The 20,787-nt window shown below is 43.4% G+C and overlaps 5 protein-coding genes and 1 non-coding gene across 6 annotated transcripts; 3 read left to right on the forward strand and 3 right to left on the reverse strand.

The window, feature by feature from the left end:
- Window positions 1-1,411: 1,411 nt before the first annotated feature.
- On the forward strand, window positions 1,412-3,551 carry O0I10_000125 (serine/threonine-protein phosphatase 2B catalytic subunit A1; the record flags this gene model as incomplete). Its single annotated transcript, XM_058480240.1, has 9 exons — window positions 1,412-1,565; window positions 1,633-1,839; window positions 1,903-2,027; window positions 2,091-2,202; window positions 2,270-2,415; window positions 2,480-2,619; window positions 2,677-2,975; window positions 3,035-3,310; window positions 3,370-3,551. 9 exons carry the CDS (start codon window positions 1,412-1,414, stop codon window positions 3,549-3,551), a joined length of 1,641 nt encoding a protein of 546 aa, XP_058348763.1.
- A 246-nt stretch (window positions 3,552-3,797) lies between these two features.
- O0I10_000126 (uncharacterized protein) lies at window positions 3,798-6,181 on the forward strand (the record flags this gene model as incomplete). Its single annotated transcript, XM_058480241.1, has 4 exons — window positions 3,798-4,624; window positions 4,692-5,072; window positions 5,131-5,195; window positions 5,253-6,181. 4 exons carry the CDS (start codon window positions 3,798-3,800, stop codon window positions 6,179-6,181), a joined length of 2,202 nt encoding a protein of 733 aa, XP_058348764.1.
- A 134-nt stretch (window positions 6,182-6,315) lies between these two features.
- O0I10_000127 (uncharacterized protein) lies at window positions 6,316-7,138 on the reverse strand (the record flags this gene model as incomplete). The annotated part of the gene is made up of 7 exons (XM_058480242.1): window positions 6,316-6,379; window positions 6,440-6,519; window positions 6,575-6,684; window positions 6,746-6,769; window positions 6,831-6,879; window positions 6,933-7,016; window positions 7,070-7,138. The coding sequence occupies 7 exons, from the start codon at window positions 7,136-7,138 to the stop codon at window positions 6,316-6,318; spliced, it is 480 nt and encodes a 159-aa protein (XP_058348765.1).
- Window positions 7,139-7,554: 416 nt separating this feature from the next.
- On the reverse strand, window positions 7,555-11,112 carry O0I10_000128 (uncharacterized protein; the record flags this gene model as incomplete). The annotated part of the gene is made up of 11 exons (XM_058480243.1): window positions 7,555-7,718; window positions 7,773-7,939; window positions 7,999-8,255; window positions 8,310-8,555; window positions 8,612-8,890; window positions 8,946-9,502; window positions 9,557-9,779; window positions 9,833-10,282; window positions 10,334-10,479; window positions 10,571-10,928; window positions 10,984-11,112. 11 exons carry the CDS (start codon window positions 11,110-11,112, stop codon window positions 7,555-7,557), a joined length of 2,976 nt encoding a protein of 991 aa, XP_058348766.1.
- Window positions 11,113-12,128: 1,016 nt separating this feature from the next.
- On the reverse strand, window positions 12,129-12,639 carry O0I10_000129 (uncharacterized protein; the record flags this gene model as incomplete). Its single annotated transcript, XM_058480244.1, has 3 exons — window positions 12,129-12,176; window positions 12,248-12,376; window positions 12,436-12,639. 3 exons carry the CDS (start codon window positions 12,637-12,639, stop codon window positions 12,129-12,131), a joined length of 381 nt encoding a protein of 126 aa, XP_058348767.1.
- A 3,980-nt stretch (window positions 12,640-16,619) lies between these two features.
- On the forward strand, window positions 16,620-16,692 carry O0I10_000130. The gene has a single exon. It is a non-coding gene; the product is annotated as a tRNA-Thr (tRNA).
- The last annotated feature ends 4,095 nt before the right edge of the window (window positions 16,693-20,787 follow it).

The raw sequence follows: 20,787 nt of genomic DNA on the forward strand, positions 1-20,787 counted from the left end.
AAAGAAAAGGAGTGGTGCCCTAGACTACAACCCCCCCCCTCAGCTCCTCCCTTCCTGATGATACGGAGCAAATGGGCCATTCCAAACAAATGTGGGGTCCAATCAGCGACCTTGCTTTTGTTTTGGTGATATGCGTTATAGGCAAGCAAGGTTCTCTTTTGTCATAGAATGGTCTTATGGGATAAATGCACATGCCTCTCTTTACAATCCATTAGTCAAAAGCGGATAAACGATGTATCACTTTTTCGGGAGTACAAGGTGCATGATGATGATGGTGATATGGCGGATGCTCCCCCCGCAAAAAAAGTGTTTGTGTGTGCGAATAATCTCTCATCTCGCTTGTCAGTATTGTGGCAGCAGAGTCCAACCCTGCATCAATCAATTAACGTTATGCATCGTTCCGCTGAAAAGATAATTCCGGATAAGCCATGGACTTTATCTCTCTTTCCTTGATTACCTTTATAAATTTTCCGAGCCGTTAAACATCAGCCATTATGCACTAGGACCCATTGGTCGGGATTTTGCCATGGCAACGGCCCTGTTGCTTATCACAGCAGCTGGTGCAGCAGTTGTTTTCCCACATTGTGCGCATCCACAATCTACCATCCAACCCCCATTTTCTTCCCCACATTGTAAAACGTATATATATATAGAGTGTTGTTGTTGGTTTGTTGATCATCCCAACATACAGAAATATCTCACACATCATTGTTCCATATTTAGGATGACCCAAAAGGGCAGCATCCCGAATAGCTGGCTGCTGCTGCTGCTGGTTGCTGCCTCAGCTGCTGACGTGCGATGGTGTATGGTAAAAGCATTGGTTCGGCAATTGTAACCGGACCAAGCAAATTCATTGTCTATGTGTCCCGACAAAAATAATATGTTTCACTGCGGCAAAAAATGCCAGCAGTCTTAGATTCAGTTTACTGCGTTTCACCAACAGCCCTCAATCCAAGGATAAAGCACACTACCTCTATCGTCTCATGCTATCTTATATACAAGACGACCCTTGATTCATATGAAAATACAAGCATTATACTTGACACCTATCTTTCAATGGATAATAGTAGTAGTTGCTTCAAGAAGAGGCAGCACGTAGTAGGATAGCAACAATTACTTGTTGAATAAAGTGCATATACCCTTTTTATTATGAAATGGATGGCGATTGAACATGATGATCTACTATAATGAATGACATGGAATTGGATATGGATGATTGTAAACGTCAAGCGTCAATTGCAAACCGTTGGCTCAACAGCTTGTACCACGCAACAACCAATGGGCCAGACTTTAGGTGCTGCACGCACTCCGCATACCCTTTCGCTCACAGAAGCCAAATTCTCTCTCTCTCTCTTGACTCGGATCCTATCTTTCCCTTCTCTTTCTCTCTCATCCTTGAGGACAATCCATCATGAGCAACGCCGACGCAGAAACAGATTCACGGCCTGAGCTTAGCCCTGCCATTCGCCGTTTGCAAAACAAGCCCGAGATTCCAACAATCGATTTCTCAGTATATAAAATGGACGATGGCACTGTTGTGAGCACCAAAGATAGAGTCATTAAAGGTTGGTGTTGTTCAAGTGGGAACCAAGCTGTCATCCTTCATCGTGCACTCAACATGGAGAAACATAGACGTGCCTGCACCAGCTGTGCGTATACCAACGGACGAAGAGTTCTTCAGCAAAGAACGACCTGGCTTGCCCGACATTACTTTTTTGAAGGACCATTTTTATCGTGAGGGCCGGCTCTCCGAAGAACAAGCATTGTATATTCTCGAAAAGGGTACAGAGATCCTCAAGGAAGAACCCAATTTGCTTGAAGTAGGCGCACCCATCACTGGTATGTGTGTATAGCTTCTTTCACATGTACATGTCCATATATCCTAAATGATGTCTACCACAGTATGCGGTGATATCCATGGTCAATACTATGACTTGATGAAGCTGTTTGAAGTGGGTGGTGATCCTGCCAATACGACCTATCTCTTTCTTGGTGATTATGTCGATCGTGGTTACTTTTCCATCGAGGTAGGTAATGGACTTGTGATGGCTATGTGATAGTTGCGCTAAGCCCCACATGCGTTGTAATAGTGTGTATTATATTTGTGGTCTTTGAAAATGTGGTATCCAAAGTCGTTCTTTTTGCTCCGAGGCAATCACGAGTGCAGGCACTTGACGGATTACTTCACTTTTAAGATCGAATGTAAGTAACTTGGGTGGGATGGCATACGGGATACGGTATTAAGGATGAACTCTAATCATGCTATCAGGTCGCCACAAGTACACTGAACCAGTATATGAAGCATGTATGGATTCATTTTGTGCATTACCCCTGGCAGCTGTCATGAACCGCCAATTCTTGTGTATCCACGGTGGTTTGTCGCCTGAGTTGCAAACATTGGATGATTTGAGAAACGTAGGTGTTTATTCTGGATCATGGTCATGAACGAGGTAATTCATCATTAGCTACGCTTTCCTAGTTTGATCGCTTCCGTGAACCACCAACCCATGGCTTAATGTGCGATTTGTTGTGGGCTGATCCATTGGAAGAATTTGGACAAGAAAAGACCAACGAGTTGTTTATTCACAACAATGTCCGAGGTTGCTCGTACTTTTTCAGGTAAGATACCTCGTGTATCTACAAATGTCAGTGTATGTTGATTATATTGTGTTTTAGCTATCACGCTGCTTGCGCATTCTTGGAGAGAAACAACTTGTTATCAATCATTCGAGCCCATGAAGCACAAGATGCTGGATATCGCATGTATCGCAAGAGCAAGACCACTTCTTTCCCATCCGTCATGACCATCTTTTCAGCACCAAATTATTTGGACGTATACAACAATAAGGCAGCTGTGCTCAAGTACGAGAATAATGTCATGAATATCCGGCAATTTAATTGCACCCCACACCCTTATTGGTTGCCCAATTTCATGGACGTGTTTACTTGGAGCTTGCCATTTGTGGGAGAAAAGAGTAAGTAAGAGGAGGGAGGTGGATGGTGTATAATCAAGGTGCTGATTGATGTTGCCTAGTTACCGATATGCTACTCGCTATTCTCAACATTTGCAGTAAAGATGAATTGGCTGACGAGGAGCATCGATTGTCATTGGATGAGCCAACATCCACCAAGGAAACAGAGGAACGTAGAACCGTCATCCGCAACAAGATTCTTGCAGTCGGCAAAATGTCGCGTGTGTTCTCTGTATTGCGTGAAAATTCGGAACGTGTTATGGAGCTCAAGACGCTTTCGCCTACTGGTAAACTACCATTGGGTACATTGGCTTTGGGCGCTGAAGGCATCAAGACCGGTAAGTTTTGAGCGATTGTTTAGGAAAATGACATGGTATCACTAATTCATGCTGTGTAGCCATTACATCTTTTGAGGAAGCCAAGAAATCTGATATAGAGAATGAGCGACTCCCTCCTACACGCGAGATGAAAGAGGCCATGCTCAAAGAGGAAACGGACAGCAAGCTCCGAGATGCAGTGCAAGAGGAAGACAAGAAGCTGAATGAAGTAGCGGAAGCCATCATGAGTGATGCTGATTAAGATTAACAAGCCATTACCTACTCTCCCCTTCCTTTTTTTCTCTTTTTGTTAATTGACATATACCTCCCTTAACTCCTTGTATGCACAAATACCGTGTGACAAAAACAACAACATGACTTTTATGGACATCTCTACCCTCGACAAGGGATTGGCAATTAGATTGTTTACAATGATGAAAGCATTGACAATGAGATAATTTCCTCTCTTTCTTTTTCTTTTGCACAAATGTACACTCCCTCTGACATGATGATGGGGCACAACACTAGTCCTTATTGGCTCACTGCTTCAATGCAAGCTGGCAATACACAACCACCTCCACCACCACCACTCCTTCCTTCTCAATCCACGCCTACGACAAATTATCTTCGCTCACCACGTCATGGTCGACGTTGTCACAGTATGATAGCCGACAGTGTTTCAAATACGACTACCAACAACACCACGGGTACCAGCACCAATACTGCTGCTCCTTTACGCCATCGTCGAATATCAGCCCCGCACATGAATGGACATGAGCAACAACTTGAATCGCGACATGCCGAGAAAATGCGGGTGAAACGAAAACCACTTCCTCAACAAATAGTGATACCACGCGACATTGTACAGCAACCAGCTACTACGAATAACAATGAACCTATCCCGAGACCCCAACGACCACTCAATACACCTCCCCAACAACAGCATCAACGTCTGTTGCTACGTTCCCCGCTTTCGGATCGATGCAATCGGGTTTATGCAGATAATACTAGATCCCCGGTTGTCATGGAACTACCACCATCACCACCATCCACTGTTTCATCATCCTCGCACACACCCAAACATCCCACATTTTGGAATCCACGTATGGAAACAAGTACACATCCTGTAACTCCATTGCATCGCAACTTGTCACGACGCCTTAAAGGTCTATTACAACCACAAAAATTGCGTGTTGAAGGTGCTTCCAAAGATCAGCATGCTGCATTAAGATCATGGAGTGTGGATAGACCAATGACACCTATTCATAATGTCATTGCAAAGACAACAGCTACCAATGCAACAATGGCACGTCCTAATCCTTTCCTTATTCTAAGGTATGATTTGACATGTGAATCTATATTCCCACACACACATTTCATTGACATACCCATACACCTATAGTCATACGTTACCGGTAGCTGATGAATTAGGCTTGGATGACGATGACCCGCATGATTACACTCAAATCGACACTTACGCCGCCAATGTCAACCAACGAGGTCCCATGTTGACCCCCAGCATTTTAGCACAAAAATTCCTTGCTCGGCCATACCGACGCGATCTATACAAGATTCGTTCTATTTTCACTTGGGTCGTACAAAACATTACCAGAGAGATCGAATGCACCATGACGACAGAAAACGACATGAATGAATCTGCCGAATCCGTGCTTGCAACTCGTTACAGCAAAACACCAGCAGGCATTGCTCGTTTGTTTTGTGCCATGGCACATGCTGTTGGTTTCAATGAAGCCCACATTGTCCAAGGATATCTACGTGGTATGTAAGCCATATTGTTGTACGCATACACAACATTGAACGAGATCATGGGTAGCATATAGAGACTCGATTGAATCAGCCTTTGGATCTGATGGTTCTCCAATAACAAACCATGTTTGGTGTGCAGGTAGGGTTGCGTTCTTTTCTTGTTGTGAGTGATATAAAAATAACGCCTTGTATATAGTGCAGGTTGAAGGCGAATATCGACTTGTCGATTGCTGGTTAGCATTACCACAAACACCAGGCAACAATGATGTGATGGAGACACATTGGTTTCTTTGTCGGCCATCCAACATGATCTATACCCATTTCCCAAACGACAATGCACATCAGTATTTGGAACCACCTATCAGCCTGACAACATTCTTTTCGTTACCCTATGTATGCATGCCTTATTTTTGGCATCATGTACAAGTATTGGATTATGATCCTGGATGCCTTGATCTTGTCAACGATGAGATTTGTCACTTGACACTCTCTGTGGATCCTGACATTGCATGCTATGCGGAAGTTGAGATGCGGACAACGTTACAACAAAATGCAACGTTTACAACGCTTGAAACGATGCGCGGCCTTGCACAATGTTATACATCCCCTGAAGATGGCACAACCCGATTATGCAAAATCAAAGCTACGCTACCACCTGATCAATGGATGGGATGGCTCAAGATTTATGCAGGTCCTCGTTTGACACAACCACAACAAAAGATCACATCTCATCATTATCCTCTTGCCCTTTGTTTTCGATTGACCAGACAATGCATGAATAGTACTACCCAAGAAAGCATCAATACGGCCGTATCGTCACCCGCTGCACCTTTTGAATTTGTTCAACTACACGTGTGCCAATACGAACTTTACGTCCAGGAACCACAATGCTTCCATTTATACCCATTACAAACATATACATTCCGCGTCAAGAGCGAGCATAGTCATCACAAACTCGCCATCCGCAACCCCAACGGTCGATTATTCAAGCTAGTGTATCATCCCCACGATCATACATACGATGGTAGTGTCAAAGTTACGGACATTGGCCAATGGTCACTTGTATGTTTATTACATCATGCGGGTGGTTTATATGTGGCAGCTAGCTGGGAATGCAAAGGCTAATGTAAACAATACATTCGTTATATACACATAAAGCATCATATTATACATCATCATCATTTGACGTGCACTTTAATGTTTTTTTTGTGAGTTTTTTGCCATATCCTTTTGTTTTATAACTACGATGACGATCCATTTCATGAAGGGCGGTTACGGGCTGCTTGTTCCAAAACCTTTTTCTCATACAGAGCCTTGTCCCTCCTATACACAGGATGAGTGATGGGCTTTCCAATCATTTAATAACCCACATCGTATACATACCTGAACAAAATGTACGCTTCTTGTTGAGCAGGGGAGTCTGGATTGGGATCGTTCAACAAATCTTGGATACCAAGAAGGATCTAAGCACCATGTCCATCAATACCGGTGTTGCTTCAACTATAAGGAGATCCATACCTGTTTCAACGTGATGGCAGGCTTCCATCCTTCGTCCTCATTCAATATAGATAAGCAAACAGTGCCAGAAGGATACACATTGGGATGAAAGAGAGGTGGGGTAAACTTGCCTACAATAAAGAGATTATCAATACACACATACATCTTGTACAAGACGCGTCATCATCTTACATTTGGGAGGCTTGCTTGGATATTCTAATACGTGGGGTGAGTATCAAGAGGTGCTGCGTGTATGTGCGTGTGTGTGTATGCTCACCTTCAGGAAAGGTCATGCTGATTTTGTAAACGCCATTCGCCCATGGTGTCTATATTCATATCAGCCGTGTTGTTTTCTCCTTTTTATAGTGTTGCTACGTACACCGTCTTTGCCAGGAATGCCGCATGTCCATTGCATAAGGTCGAGAGAGTTGTCGGCATTCTTGCCAGGTCGTGCCCAGAAACCCTATGGTTGACACGGGTGAGAACACGTCAATGTCGAGATCGGTGGTCACTTACATGAGGATGGTCTTTACGCCATTGCTTGCGTTCTTCAAGTAAACGACTTCGTGCGATGCCTGAGCTCATATTGAACAAGGAAAAAGAAAAGGTTGGTCTGTGTCAAATTCAAAGGCCAAAGCCGGGAAAATTGGCACTCATCCGTCGTGGTCCGCTTTTGTATGTCCCAAATCCACGTGACCTTTGATCTACTTTCTCTTTTTTGATCCAGCGAACAAACGACTATATAAACGACATTGGAAGAGGAGGATGATTCATCGAAAGATATAAAGATTGTTATAAATGCTACTAAAGTTCCAAATAAAAAAGAAGAATATACAATGAGATGAGGGGGGGATGCGCATAAAGGCACATGATGTGTGATCCCATTTCTACAGTTCATACAAGGTGATGGAGTACAGACATCCAGGATATAAAAGAACAGGAACTGAAAAAGGTATACGTAATGTGTAAGACTATAGACATTGCAAAAGGTTTGATAATGGTTAGAATGGCTGTACATCCCCCGAGGCCTCGTGTTGTGGGGTGGTAGAAGCATCTGCAGCAGGTGCTGCAACGTTGGTGGATGCATCAACAGATGTAGCCGTGGTCTCCTTGTCTTGTTTGTTCTCTTGAGCTTGAGTCGTCAGGGGAAGTAACTTCTCCACCTCTACAATACGATTATTAATAACAATGAATCCCCCCAAAAGCATGTATTACTTACTCTGTGTCAAATGTTTCCCATACGTGTATTTACGCACTGAATGCAAATGTGTCTTGATCCTATTCACAAGGACATCTCGTTGCTGCGAATCATCCACAGTATCCAGCATTTTCTGCAATACATAGTTGGCGTATTGATCCTTCATCAGCGTAAGCAGGGGTGATGATCTGTACAACGCATCATCATTAGTCACTATGGTTCTTTGTAGGAGCTGAAAACAACATACCCATCAGGACGCATTTGTAGTACTTCTTCAATAAGAGCATGACGATCCTCAGTGCTACCATAGGCGACGCACTTTTCAACCACATTGCTGGCAAACTTATGCTTGCTTAGTTGGAGGACATGTCCACGGATCTTGCCAATGATGAGTGCCTTGTCTTCAGGTTTGCCATGCTCGAGAATATGCTGCACCACATAATTGCCGTATTGATCCTGCACCAATTGACTTGTACAACGATGTAATTCTTCAAGTAATCGATCCTATATACATTATCTTAGTCACAATTCAAATCATCCTCCATACGACCCACTTACCGTTTGTTGGCTAGGACAATGCTCAAACATGCGCTGGATGACTCTGCAACCATAGGGATGGGTTGCCAGGTGATATACTTGTCCATGGAATGTGTCAATGATGAATTGGATATACTGCGAAGGCACACGCTCAATAGCCTTTTGCACCACGTGGTTGCCGTTTTGGTCCTTGACGCATTTCAACACATTTCCATCAATCTCACGAATAATGCTGGCTTGTTGATCCACAAGTACATGCTCAAGTGCCTACAACCAATACTTTTTTAGTATAGGCACCCCTCCTTCAAATACCACACTCTTACCTTTTGTACTACACGACAACCATACATTTGCAACGATAACGACAAAATGTGCCCTTCCATTTGTTTAGCAAGGATCGCCTTTTGAGCTTGACTACCATGTTCAAAGAGCTTTTGGACGACATAGTTGCCAAACACATCGGTCATGAGTTGCAAGCAATTGGGTAGGATCTCATCAAAGACAAGCTGTTTCTCGTCACTGTTGGCTGTTTCAAGTTTTTGCTGGATAAAGCGTGAGCCATGTTGATCACCGCTAAACTCCACCACATGATCGATGATATCCTACGTATGAGATGTAAGTATTTGGAGGGATCATTAATGTAGTAGGATTGTTTACCTTGAGCTCGTATTTTCTGTTTTTGTTGTTCCTAAACTCTTCCAACAAAGGACTACGAATGATTTGTACCACATCCGAGGTAGGTGTCATGGGTGCTGCTACTGCTGCTGCTGCTGCTGTAGGCGACATTGTATCATGAGTTGCAGGAATACCACCACGAGCTGTTGGATTCATGACCCCTGGTGCCATGTTGTAAGGTCCATAGGGAGCCATATTACGCAACATTTGATTCCTCAAAAGATAAAGCTCCTCTTGTTGCATCATGATTTGTCGTTGCCGTGCCTGAAGTTGTCTCCAAATTTGTTCATCAGCGACATCATGTTGTTGTGGTGGTTGTTGCATCTCCGGAGTCATTGCACCACGTCCCAATGCATGTTCTTGCCAGAAAGCAGGATCCACATGTTCCATATCAGCGCCCATCATTGCATGTTGCGGTGGTTGACGTCGATCACGAGGATGTGAAGGATACATACGATGATGCATGTCATTGTCATAAAAGTCACCATAAAGAGAAGGAGAGGTGGATTGTGCTCGAAGATCATCAAACGACCCGTTGACTAGGCAACATGTGAATTCCCGCTTCATAGTATAATGTAACACGCAATGCTTACCTGGAGACATGACACGATTAGGGGTTGAACTTGCACTCCATGCTGTGGCATTAGCTGTATCCCTCATGACAGCATCCAAGCTTGCTGTTTGTTGATGCTTGATACCACTACTTGCTCCTCCACTTCCACCTCCTTGTCGATTCAACCATTGTCGATAGCGTTGCTGTTGTGCAGCTGTCATTCGATTGGCTTTGAATTCATCACTATTGCCAGCTGATGCCTGCTAATTTCATAAATGTCAATAAAGGATCAAACAAGAAAAAGATACGCACATACCTTGTCATGTAAACCCATGCCTCTCATCCCAAGAAGCATATTATTATACTCCTGAGCTTCAATGTGTTGACGATGGTGTCCTGGCATATGGTTCCCTGGTGGTGTTGAATTGGCTCTAGGTGGTGGTGACATTGTGTTGAATTGGAAAGGAGGCGGTGGTGGTTGCTGTGGTGACATTGGCTGAGGACTTTTAAACGATTCATTGGATACTGGGCTTTGCAATGCTGCATAGTCTGCTGGACTACTCATCCCATGGTTATAATTCCTGTAGGCACCAAGACGGCTATTGCCAGTGGTTGTATTGGAGCGAGTATTGGAAGATGAAGATCCTTGCATCATAAAAGCACGATTATCAAGGTTGTTGTATCGCATCAACAAGGAATCATGTTGCTCTTGGTTGATAGGGCGTTGACCAATGGATGCTAATGGGGAGATGGATGTATTGGGAACCTAGAAAATTTGGTTATCCAATGGTGTTGACATTAAAAAGGCAAGCGTTACCCCTTGAACAGGATCCATTCCACCTTCGTTGCTGGGTGACATGAAACTAGGCGATCCCCACAAGCGTCCCAAATGATCTGGTGTTGATCGATTGTCGGTTTTGGAAAGCGTATTCAAATATGGGTCTGATGTGGTGCTGCTGCTGCCTATAAAATAGGATGGTGGATGTGTGAGTGAGTGCTTCAGTGTTTCGTGCCATTGTGCTACCATGAAGCACATGTCGGGGAGAATTATTACCTGGTTCCTGTTCAAACACTTTGCTGCCATCCGCTGCTGTTGCTGGTACCATTTGATTTGGCGTAGACGACCAAACATGTCGTAAGGAAGTTGAGGTTGGATCCCAATGTTGCTGTTGTTGGTGGTGTTGTTGTTGTTGTTGTAAATAATGACCCTGGTCGATAGCTGATGAGGAGGATGACGCGTCTCCAACACCTTGTTGAGAAAGAGGAAATGGATTTCTCGCCATGGATCCTTGTTGACTCAATAAATGCTGATCGGGAGGTGCACTGCTAGAACGATTCCCATAGTCGTTTGTTGAATCCAAGTAGAAATCAGCTTCAAGATCACCGCCTCGGTTACTCATCAAAGCAGCCAACTAATTACACCTGTCATTAGCCTTATTGTGACACCAAGAATCATGATACTTTTACCTGTCCTTTGGGTTGATTCCTTGCTTTGGGTTGTTGGATATCTAATTGATACGCTTGTCGACTATATTGCGATCTTTGCTGTGGTCTCTCTAAGCCGGGATAATCGGCCATAAATGCACCCCGTTGCATGCTGTTGTGTATTCGTATTGCCAACCACTTGCTAAACTATGTACAATGGCTTGTTTGGTACAAGTTCAAAAGACACGATCGAGAATAAAGATTGGCGCTGATGACCACCGCCGGAAATGGGACAAGGAGTATAAGCGTGCAATGAAAGGAGAATACCGATGCGTCAAGAACTGGTTCCAGAGATGCTTCGTGGGATGATTGCAATAGCAAATGAAGGTGTCTGTAAAGAAATGCGAATAGTGATGTGCGCGCGCGCCTGACTTGAGGATAGTCAAAAAGGCGGTGTGATATGAAAGAGGGAAAAAGAAAAAAAAAGATGGTCCAGCAATTGAAATAAGGTTGGGATGTTGACCTTTTCCGCACAAACAAGGGACAAGAAATGATGATATTCTTGATCCGCAATAGACATGCTATGAGCAATACAACACTTGCATCATCATCAAAAGGGGGGCTACATATGGGGCTTGCATGGGTTGTCCCAATCCAACACATTACACGGAGGTCATCATCGTCCCATTTAATAGTGGTCATACATGTATGTACACAACATAACACTACAACTACAACTACACTGTCTCTTACTACTTACTACACGCTCCTTTAGCCCATTACATGTGCCTAGGCTCACGTCCGTGCTCCTTCCGAAACATCCGCCGGTTTTGGTGACACGGCACGTTTCCATAGTAATGAACCCATCTCACTCCGATTATTCTTTATGACCAGAACAACGGGTAATGGATACCATCCTTATTCATGGTAGTCAAAATTCGATCTAATCACTACATACAACCCCCTGAATGAAAAGATGAACCTGGTTGACAGCACGCCAAGAATAGGCACAAGGGGGTGACGACCACTTTTATAAATTCTATACACGAAGAAAAATGATGAAATGGTTATCAACAACAATGGCTACAAGCAAAGTAGGCTTTTTTGGTATGGCTGAGGATTTCTGGAATGCTGTGTTTATTACCGAGAATGAAGAAGATCGTACAATACGACGCAATTTACTACAGCTATTGCCCACGTTTTTGACGTTTTGGTGCTGCTTGATGATGATCTATCTGCAAATGGATAACCAGGACACAACATGTGAGCATTGCATAACATTGCATATTGATAATCACCTCTTTACCTCTTCTATTGTATCTTGTAGCCGTCCACGCTTGAAATCGTATTGTCTGGCGGAGTGTCCTAGCATGTACTTTGTCTCACAAAGCACGCACAGCATGAATTGATGCATTGGATCTCTCACCAATGGGACCTGCAATGTAGAAGGGGTATCAGCAAGGTGCCCTATTGGCACTAATCAGTGTTACCTACAGCATGACAACAATCGCTTGTGCATAGTTCATTCAAGAGAGCCCATCGTTGAAGTAGCTTCTCACCGATAAGACGCGACGCTTGTGATGATTGTTCACGTTGTACAGATACGGTCGAGTTGAGCGATGCTTGGGTGTTGGCATCAGTCATTGATCCCTCTTGGCTGATCGTGCGGCATGGGATTGGCAATTGAGAAGGAGACATGGCGATCGAGTTGCTATGGTATCAGGGCTGACACTAACGATACACAACACTATTCATTCGCCAAGTTGAAATTGAAGAGGCTCAAGCATGAATCACCCATTGGCTTCGGAAACTTTTTTGACATGATGATAATTGATATGGAACCATTGCTGGCTCAGTGTAGAAAATGATGTGCACGTGATGATGTCTGTTGTCAATAAAAAGATTCGTACACTGCACTATTGATAAAGCGCCAACAGGCGTAGATTTCCTTTGTTTGGTTTTTTTTACCCACTATGCATGATCGTCTCCCACGCCCACTACGTACTTTCTTTGCTTACCGCAGGACAACATTGCTACCGAGGATACTGCCGCTCGGCTTTGTCTCTCTCTAGAGCCGAATCTAGACCACATATTTGTCGTCAATGAACCAGAGGTCACAGGCTGTTGATGTAAACAAGATGACATGTACCGGTTGAAAGTCCTTGAGCAATAAATCAGCACCCTTTGTGGTCATCCCCCAATCATTTTGAATATTGCATCCACGCATACATGTGCCACCCCTTATGTTCATTGTTCTCTGCTATTTTTCAAACAGCTTGATACTTGCAACCGAAAGGTGTGCCATGGATACACAAAGAATTGACCTAGCATAGGGAGGTTACGTTCATGCTGTGTAACATAAAAACAATCAATCACATCAACCTTTGTTGCATGTGAGTGGTTTTGATCCTCATGGATACTCTTTCTCAGCTATAAAAACTACTTCTTGACAACCTCCTTTTCTCACACACCATCACCATCTTTCCACTTTTCGTGAAAACATCATTGCTCAAGGTTTAAAGTCGACATTTGAGGTAGGTATTATAGTGGCAGTAATACAGTAGTAGACGCGATAAGAATAAACGATACTCAACGCAAGTGTGCTTACTCTTGAATAGAGCAAGACACTGGGATTGGGTAACTACCTAAGATATAACCATATACGAGTCGAGCGTGATAATGGGCGATGTGATTATTCGTCATCATGGTCATGACAACATTGGTCCTCTTGAGCGACATTGATTGAACCTCAACTCTCTGCTTTCACATACGGGTGTTGTCAATTTCCGACAGCCGTGGATCAAGCCAACATGCACCAAGCTTTTTAAGTTTTCGATGTGCCTTCATTGTTCGTAGCTGCTGTACAAAACGCTATCAGTCAAAGACTGGTAGATGCCGCTGAACAGACCTTTATCCGCTTGTTTGGTCATCAATTCCTTCTCAACTCCCAACCAGGTGGTTTTTATTGTACCTATCTTCCCGAAGAGTAGGATTGAAGGAAGACCAAGTACTCAGAGGATCCTTTTTTGGCGAACATCAGCAAGGTTACGTTAATCAAGAAATTCAGCAACTGTATCGAGCGTTGTACCAAGATCACCTGCAAGAAGTGGATCCCCAGCGGGCTGCGCAGTTGGATGGTGCTCTCATTGATTTATTTGCTCAGCAAGCTCCATCTGGTGCAACAACAGCAACAGGCTTGACACCATTAATGATATTCGCAAAGGATATCACTAGAGAGGATGCAGCATTACTACGTGGGTTCTTCGATGGTAGCCGAGCAGGCTATTTGACCGGGGACTTGATCTCGTTAGCTCTTGGTGCCTATCAAGAACGGGATAATTTCATCCCTCCTACATTTCATGATCTCTGGCCGGTGGCACCAATACCAAGAAACCAGCAAGAACAATGGACACCATTCCTCAATGCTTCTGCAAATGTGATTCAACACGTATCTCCACTTGTTCTTGTCACGCTTGGTTTTGACCCTGCTTCAGCAAGTTTCTCAAACTTTCGCCACAGGCAAGTAACCCAACATCACAACACACATGTTTTATTGACTAATACAAGTCTTTTAGTGGATAATGATTTAAAGTAAGTAAATCGAGCATTGCTATCATGGATTTATTGACTGATTTGTATACAGCAAAATTAGCAAAGAAATGCGAAGAGTGGCCGATGTCGATAGACGATTCATCCAATTCACCGACCCTGCTCATCCAAGGCAACGCCCAATGTTTTCGCTATGGACCATTACATACACACCACCTCCACAAGCTTAATTCAAGTCGTTTTTCCTTGTCATTTTAGCGATTCATACACATATATACCTTCATTATGAAGAAGATAAATAAACATTGATTCTTTGGTAGTGCATAACAAGAATGACTTTTCTATCTTGTGCTATGGGTTTTGCTCCACACATCCCTCTTTCATCGTTATCATCCTTGCCTTGTTTTTTTTTCTTGGTAGAAGATCTAATCTACTCAAGATCAACTTTACATCTAGCAGCTCGACACCTCACAACCACTTTTTTTCTTTCAACCTTCATCTTTTCAAACCCACTTTCATTCTCTCAGCCTTAGTCGACTTCATCATTCTCTTTTCCAACTAATCCCATTTTCGTTTGATATTGCAAAAGATCTTGCGCTTCTTATTCATTCACTACAACCGCACATCCCGATTGTAAATCCATTATCCCTTTTCAACCACCATTGTATTTCCCAATCCATCCATTTTACCCCACCCATCGCTTTAAGCACAACCACAACCTGTAACCGGTGCTCTTTATTCTCATATTAAGATACCATTGAAACTATCTAATTAAATCCCTCTCTCAACAACGTACCCAAAGACTCGAACTTACAACTTTTGTCGATCCCATCCAATCCCTCATCATCCTCAGTCGTATCCATGTCATATGATCCCATCGTTTTTGCTGACAACGCGCCAAGTAACCAAAGCAACATTCCAGGACTCCCCATCACTCCACTTGATTGCATCCCCCCATCCATAACCACTGCAAATCCAATAACGAAGAGCCATCGTGTGATCGCTGCCGGTATGCTTCCTTTTCCATTCGGCTGTTAGTCAATTCCTTTCTTCGCCATTTCCCATCGCAGGTGAAGATTACTTGCATTGCACTCGACTTGATAGCTAACGTATCATTCAAAGCGAATGCGCCAAGGGAACCAATTGGTCATATCCAATTTCTTCCATACATGTACCATAGCAATATTAAGATCCACGTCCATAGGAAATCGTATTCATTGAAGCAAGTTGCTGCACGTAAATAGAGTTGCTTATGATATAAAGTCCTTCATAATAGCAGTTGTTGCTACGTTTGTTCGTGGTAGAGGGGTGTGCAAGAGCGTGTGTTGTAGTAGAGTGACAAGGTTGCGAACGCTGTTCAAGGCAATGAAGAAAAGACCTTATAGCAGTTGCTGCAATGAACGCTGTTTGACGCAATGGAGTAACCTCGCTAATAGCAACTGCTGGATTGAATGCTGTTACGTTTGGTCGTAGCATAGGGGTGTGCAAGAGAGCGTAGAGTATCAAGAAAGGAGTGTGTTGTAGTGGGGTGCACACGCTATGGACTCGTCAATCCGTCAAAGAGTTTCAGATGGAGGCATTTGTAGGCTTGACATGATGGGTTGAAGCAGGACAATCGTTCGCAAGTTGTAGTTGTACGTGAATGGGCAATGATTACGAGTGGAAGAGACTGGGAGCGGAGGAACTGGAAATTAAGTAGGGTAAGACTGACGTTGGACTCAGTCAACTCCATGAACCCCATAAATTAACAAGAAACCCACCTAAAACCTTGGGATTCCCTAGTTTGAACTTGAAACTTTCACACAATGTACTCTCGTGCACGCTGATTAATTTCGCTCTCATAAACTCTATACACTTCAATATGAAAATTTTGAGAAACAGACTCCTTTATTTTTCACTATGCTGTAAGCAATTTGGATCTCAACCTACCAACTTTTTTTAATCTACCCTTCATCCCAAATTACTTTTCCCATACTTCCCATCCAGAGCTCCTAGCTATATCATTCTATTCGTTATACGCTCCGCTACACGTAGATACCAGCAAAAGCGTCCAAATTTTGGCATTTTTACATTTTTCTTTAGGCAATTTTCTTGCTGAAGATGTTTCTACAGGTTTCAGACGCAAAGATGCCGACTTAGCACAGTTGGCAGTGCGCTGCTCTCGTAAAGCAGAGGTCGTGTGTTCGATTCACACAGTCGGCATGTTTATTTTATCATCTTTGGATCGCGTGGTCACATGACCAAGTTCCTGGGAGGTCTTTTTTCATTTTCGTCTCTCTTTTTGGATCCACAAAGAATAGATAGGAAGATAATTGAGTCACACATGGGATATGTATATTGAGGTGAGGGCTAATTATGATGGATGTGACAAAAAGGGCCTGTGGGACAGGGCATAAACGACATACACGATAATTCTGTACAGGGTGCAATGTTCGTCTCAGATAGACGAAAAGATAACCAAAAGAAGAATATAGTGGGATCTTGTAATTGTTGTCTTTATTACAATGCTTCTATTCAAGCTATTTGTATTACAATGAAATAGAATTATGAGGAATAGGATAGGCCATTTTTATTCATGTGATGTATACGATAATGTATTCCACTCATGAGACGGATAAGCACATGTACGTTATTACTTGCTGCTTTTTGTTGTCATCCTCCATTTGCAAGAGTCATGAGTTGCCAGATGTCCATTAAAAGGATTGGCTGATACCTAGCAACGAGCACCGCCAGACAACGGAATAAAGCTTGCTGACACCAAAGAATATAGATGCTGTTGCTTGTTGACATGATCCAGTCATAAGGGATGTGCATTGAATAGCCGTTCTCCTGGTAACCCGTCGTACGGCAAAGGATGCGACCTTTGCATGCACCTTGAATCCCGCCGACTTCCACGAACAACATAGTCGCCTCCCCTAGAAGGTGTATTGCATTGGCTTCCTTGACATGTGGATTGATGATTGTAATATTGACGAAAAAGAGCCCGCCACTCTACCTGTTTTTGTAAGTTCATTTGAATCAAACCCATATCAGAATGATCCCTTTACCTTGGTACTTCTCATGCACATCCTTTCTTCAAATGGCCTCATCTCATCCATCCAATCCATATTGTGCTGCTGCTGTTTCATTGTAAAGCTCGTTAATTAACAAGTCTTACATTGTAAATAGATCCAATACCCTGCGTACCATTGAGCCAACGTACAGCGTCCTTGCTTTAAAATCAGTGTCTTGTTGCTGCCACATGTACCATCATCCAATGTATTCAAGCTACAGTAACTGCAATGTAAGGTAACAACGATAGCATCCGCTTTTCATGTCGACATACCCAAAGTAACATGGTGTTGGGACCCCTACTTGATGTCAACCTTGGAAAGAATACACACGACACACGACGCCCCCTTTGGGTCTTGTATAAACGAGAGGACAGCAAACTACACGTATACTTTAGTATCTCAACGCACAACTTGAATAATAAAGGAACGTACATGTTGTATTGCAATGGAAGCTTGAGTCATGGGCAGATTGCGCAAGTACTTGTTGTTGAATGTCTGCAACTGGAAAGTGTCGCCATTGACCACATGTTCACCCCAATGAACGCTGTAGATTGGAAGGAATGCCAGCAATTAACGCGTTGTAGTTTGTAAATGGAGACAAGCTTACCTTTTTTTGTGAAGTGGAAGTGAAGAAGAGTGGTCTCTTTGTTCCTCCTGTTCGCTCCAATTCGTGCACTCCATGCCGTCCCGCTTGCTACAGCTATTACTGTTTATGCATACCCTCAACAATACCCTATACTCTTAGCTCCATAAGAATGATCACTGCTCATGACTTCAATTGCGAACAGCCCTCGTAATTAAGCTATTAGGTCTGTGCGCATCACATCGATCGATTAGTTATGCAACTCCACTCCTGAACCAAGTTGTGTAACCTACTGTGTAACACCCCACCAAATATATGATACCTCGCTTTCCAACCTCCCATTTCTATTCTCCTTTCAATCCATAAAGCAACCAAGTGACCCATATCTTTCCCATTTGAATTGGTAGTATGATGCCCAAGTATTATGTTGAATCCAATTTTCATTCAATAAAAGAAGCATATAGTAGTGCGGGTGTCTATCAAGTAAATATTACAAGGGAGCAGCATTGAAAATCGAGTAAGAAACGGATGAATCATATAGAGGCAACGGGGATATTTGTGTCATTGCATTCTTGGTTGCCGCCGCCGTAATCATCCTTCATCTATGACTGCAAAATAGCTGCTGCATCATTGACTTGAGTATTCGAACACCATCCGCCAAAGATATAAGTCCTTTTGTCAATTCCATCCCATCCATCATCACCATCCTCAGCCGTATCGATATGACATGATCCATAGTCCCTGCTGATGACGCGCCAAGCAATCACCACCGATTCTCATTACAACATTTGATTGCATCCATCCATCCATAACCATTGCAACTCCAACATGTTGGTTGAAAAGAGCCATGTGATCGCTGCACGTTACCTTTTCCATCCGGCTGTTGATCCATCCCTTTCTAATTCATCTCCCATCGCTGCTCATCCAGGCGAGAGCTGCTTGTATTGAGGCGAACTTAATAGCTGATATGGTATCATCCATTGTAATCCGTGTGTATCAAAGCAAGTTGCTGCACGTAAATGACGCTGCTTCTATACAATGATCATCTGTTTATTCACGTAAAAAAAGCTGCAAGGCACGTTGCTGCAAGTATATCGAGACAATGGAGTAAAGAGCTTGCTAAGGGCAACTGCTATTACGTTTGGTCGTGGCAGAGGGGTGCGCAAGAGTGTGTGTTGTAGTAGAGTGACAAGGTTGTGAACGCTGCTTGAGACAATGAAGTAGAGACCTCGCTAAAACAATGCTGCATTGAATGCTGTTACGATTGATCGTATGTAGAGGAATGTGCAAGAGCGTGTGTTGTGTCAAGAGACTCATGTGTGTAGTAGAGTGGCAAGAAGGCTGTGTACATGCCATGGACTTGCCATTCAGTCAAAGACAATCGAATCAAGGCAACTGTAGGAATGACATGATGGGTTGAAGCAGGACAATCGTTCGTAGGTGGTAGTTGTATACTTGAATGGAGCAGCAGTTGAGAATGGAAGGAAGGGCAAATACAAGTGGGTGTGGAAGAGGTGGAAATTAAATGGGTTGGACACCTCTTGTATAAATGCATGCACACTGTACATTCAAACTTTGATATTAAGATTGCCCCTCTCGAACCTCAAACTTTCACACAAGGCGCTCCTAGTGATGCTGATCAACTTTGTATTAAAAAAGACCTCGTATTCATTTAAAAATCTGGAATTGGAGGGTACAATGTGGGATTTATTATGGAGGTCAGAAAGCAGGACAGCGCCGGTTTCATGATTTATCGAAATAGTACGTCTTACCTTGGGATTCCCCATCTCGAACATGAAACTTTGTCAGAAGGTTCGCTGGGACAAGCCGATCAACTTCATTCAATTAAAAACTACAGGCTTCATTGTGAAGATTCAAAATGCGGGGCGGCCCAAATGGTGGATGATGGGAACAAAACGAGCGGACGGCCCATCACCCGGAAGTTGCCCACCTCCAACTTGAGAATTGGTCAGCAGGGTGCTCTCGAGCATGCTGATCAACTTTTTCTAATAAAGACCTCACGCTTCATTTGAAAATTTTGAATGGGGGCGTCCAAAAGTTTGAAAGACGGAGACATTCGCAGGGTCTGTCTTTCATTAATTTTCATGTTTGCTGTTCCACCGTAGCTCAGTCAAATCGGCTCGGATCGAGAAACTTGAATGATGGAAATGCTCGGCTGGAGCAGGAGAATCGTTCACATGCAGTGTATTTGGCAAAAATGACGAATTGGAGGAAGGGGCTATTAGCTGTCAGTTTATGAGCTATTATCATAGTATGTATTATCATGCATTGATCCTTTCCAGTACCACCCAATGAGCTGTGTTACACAAAGAAGCCCATCTGCATCATTTGCTCTATCAGGGCTACTTACATGACAATGAACAAAAATCACTTTTCATATAGCATCACACTTACGGCATAGGTAAAACATAAAGATGCCTGTATCTCTAAACTTTACAATCAAACCTGGGGTCTTTAGTAGAACAACCCTGCTCGGCGGGGTCAAAGGAATCTTGTGTGGTTGTTTCACGATCAAGCTTGCCAATCCCAGATTTCGCAATGTCGCCACCAGCCAAACTGGATCTGGGGGTCCACCTCTTCGTTGTATGGAGGCTTTTGGCCTCAGATTTATTGCGGGAGTATGTCAGAGAGTGATACCCC

The sequence above is a fragment of the Lichtheimia ornata genome, assembly GCF_029851405.1.
Source record: "Lichtheimia ornata isolate CBS 291.66 chromosome Unknown scaffold00001, whole genome shotgun sequence".
Taxonomy (NCBI): domain Eukaryota; kingdom Fungi; phylum Mucoromycota; class Mucoromycetes; order Mucorales; family Lichtheimiaceae; genus Lichtheimia; species Lichtheimia ornata.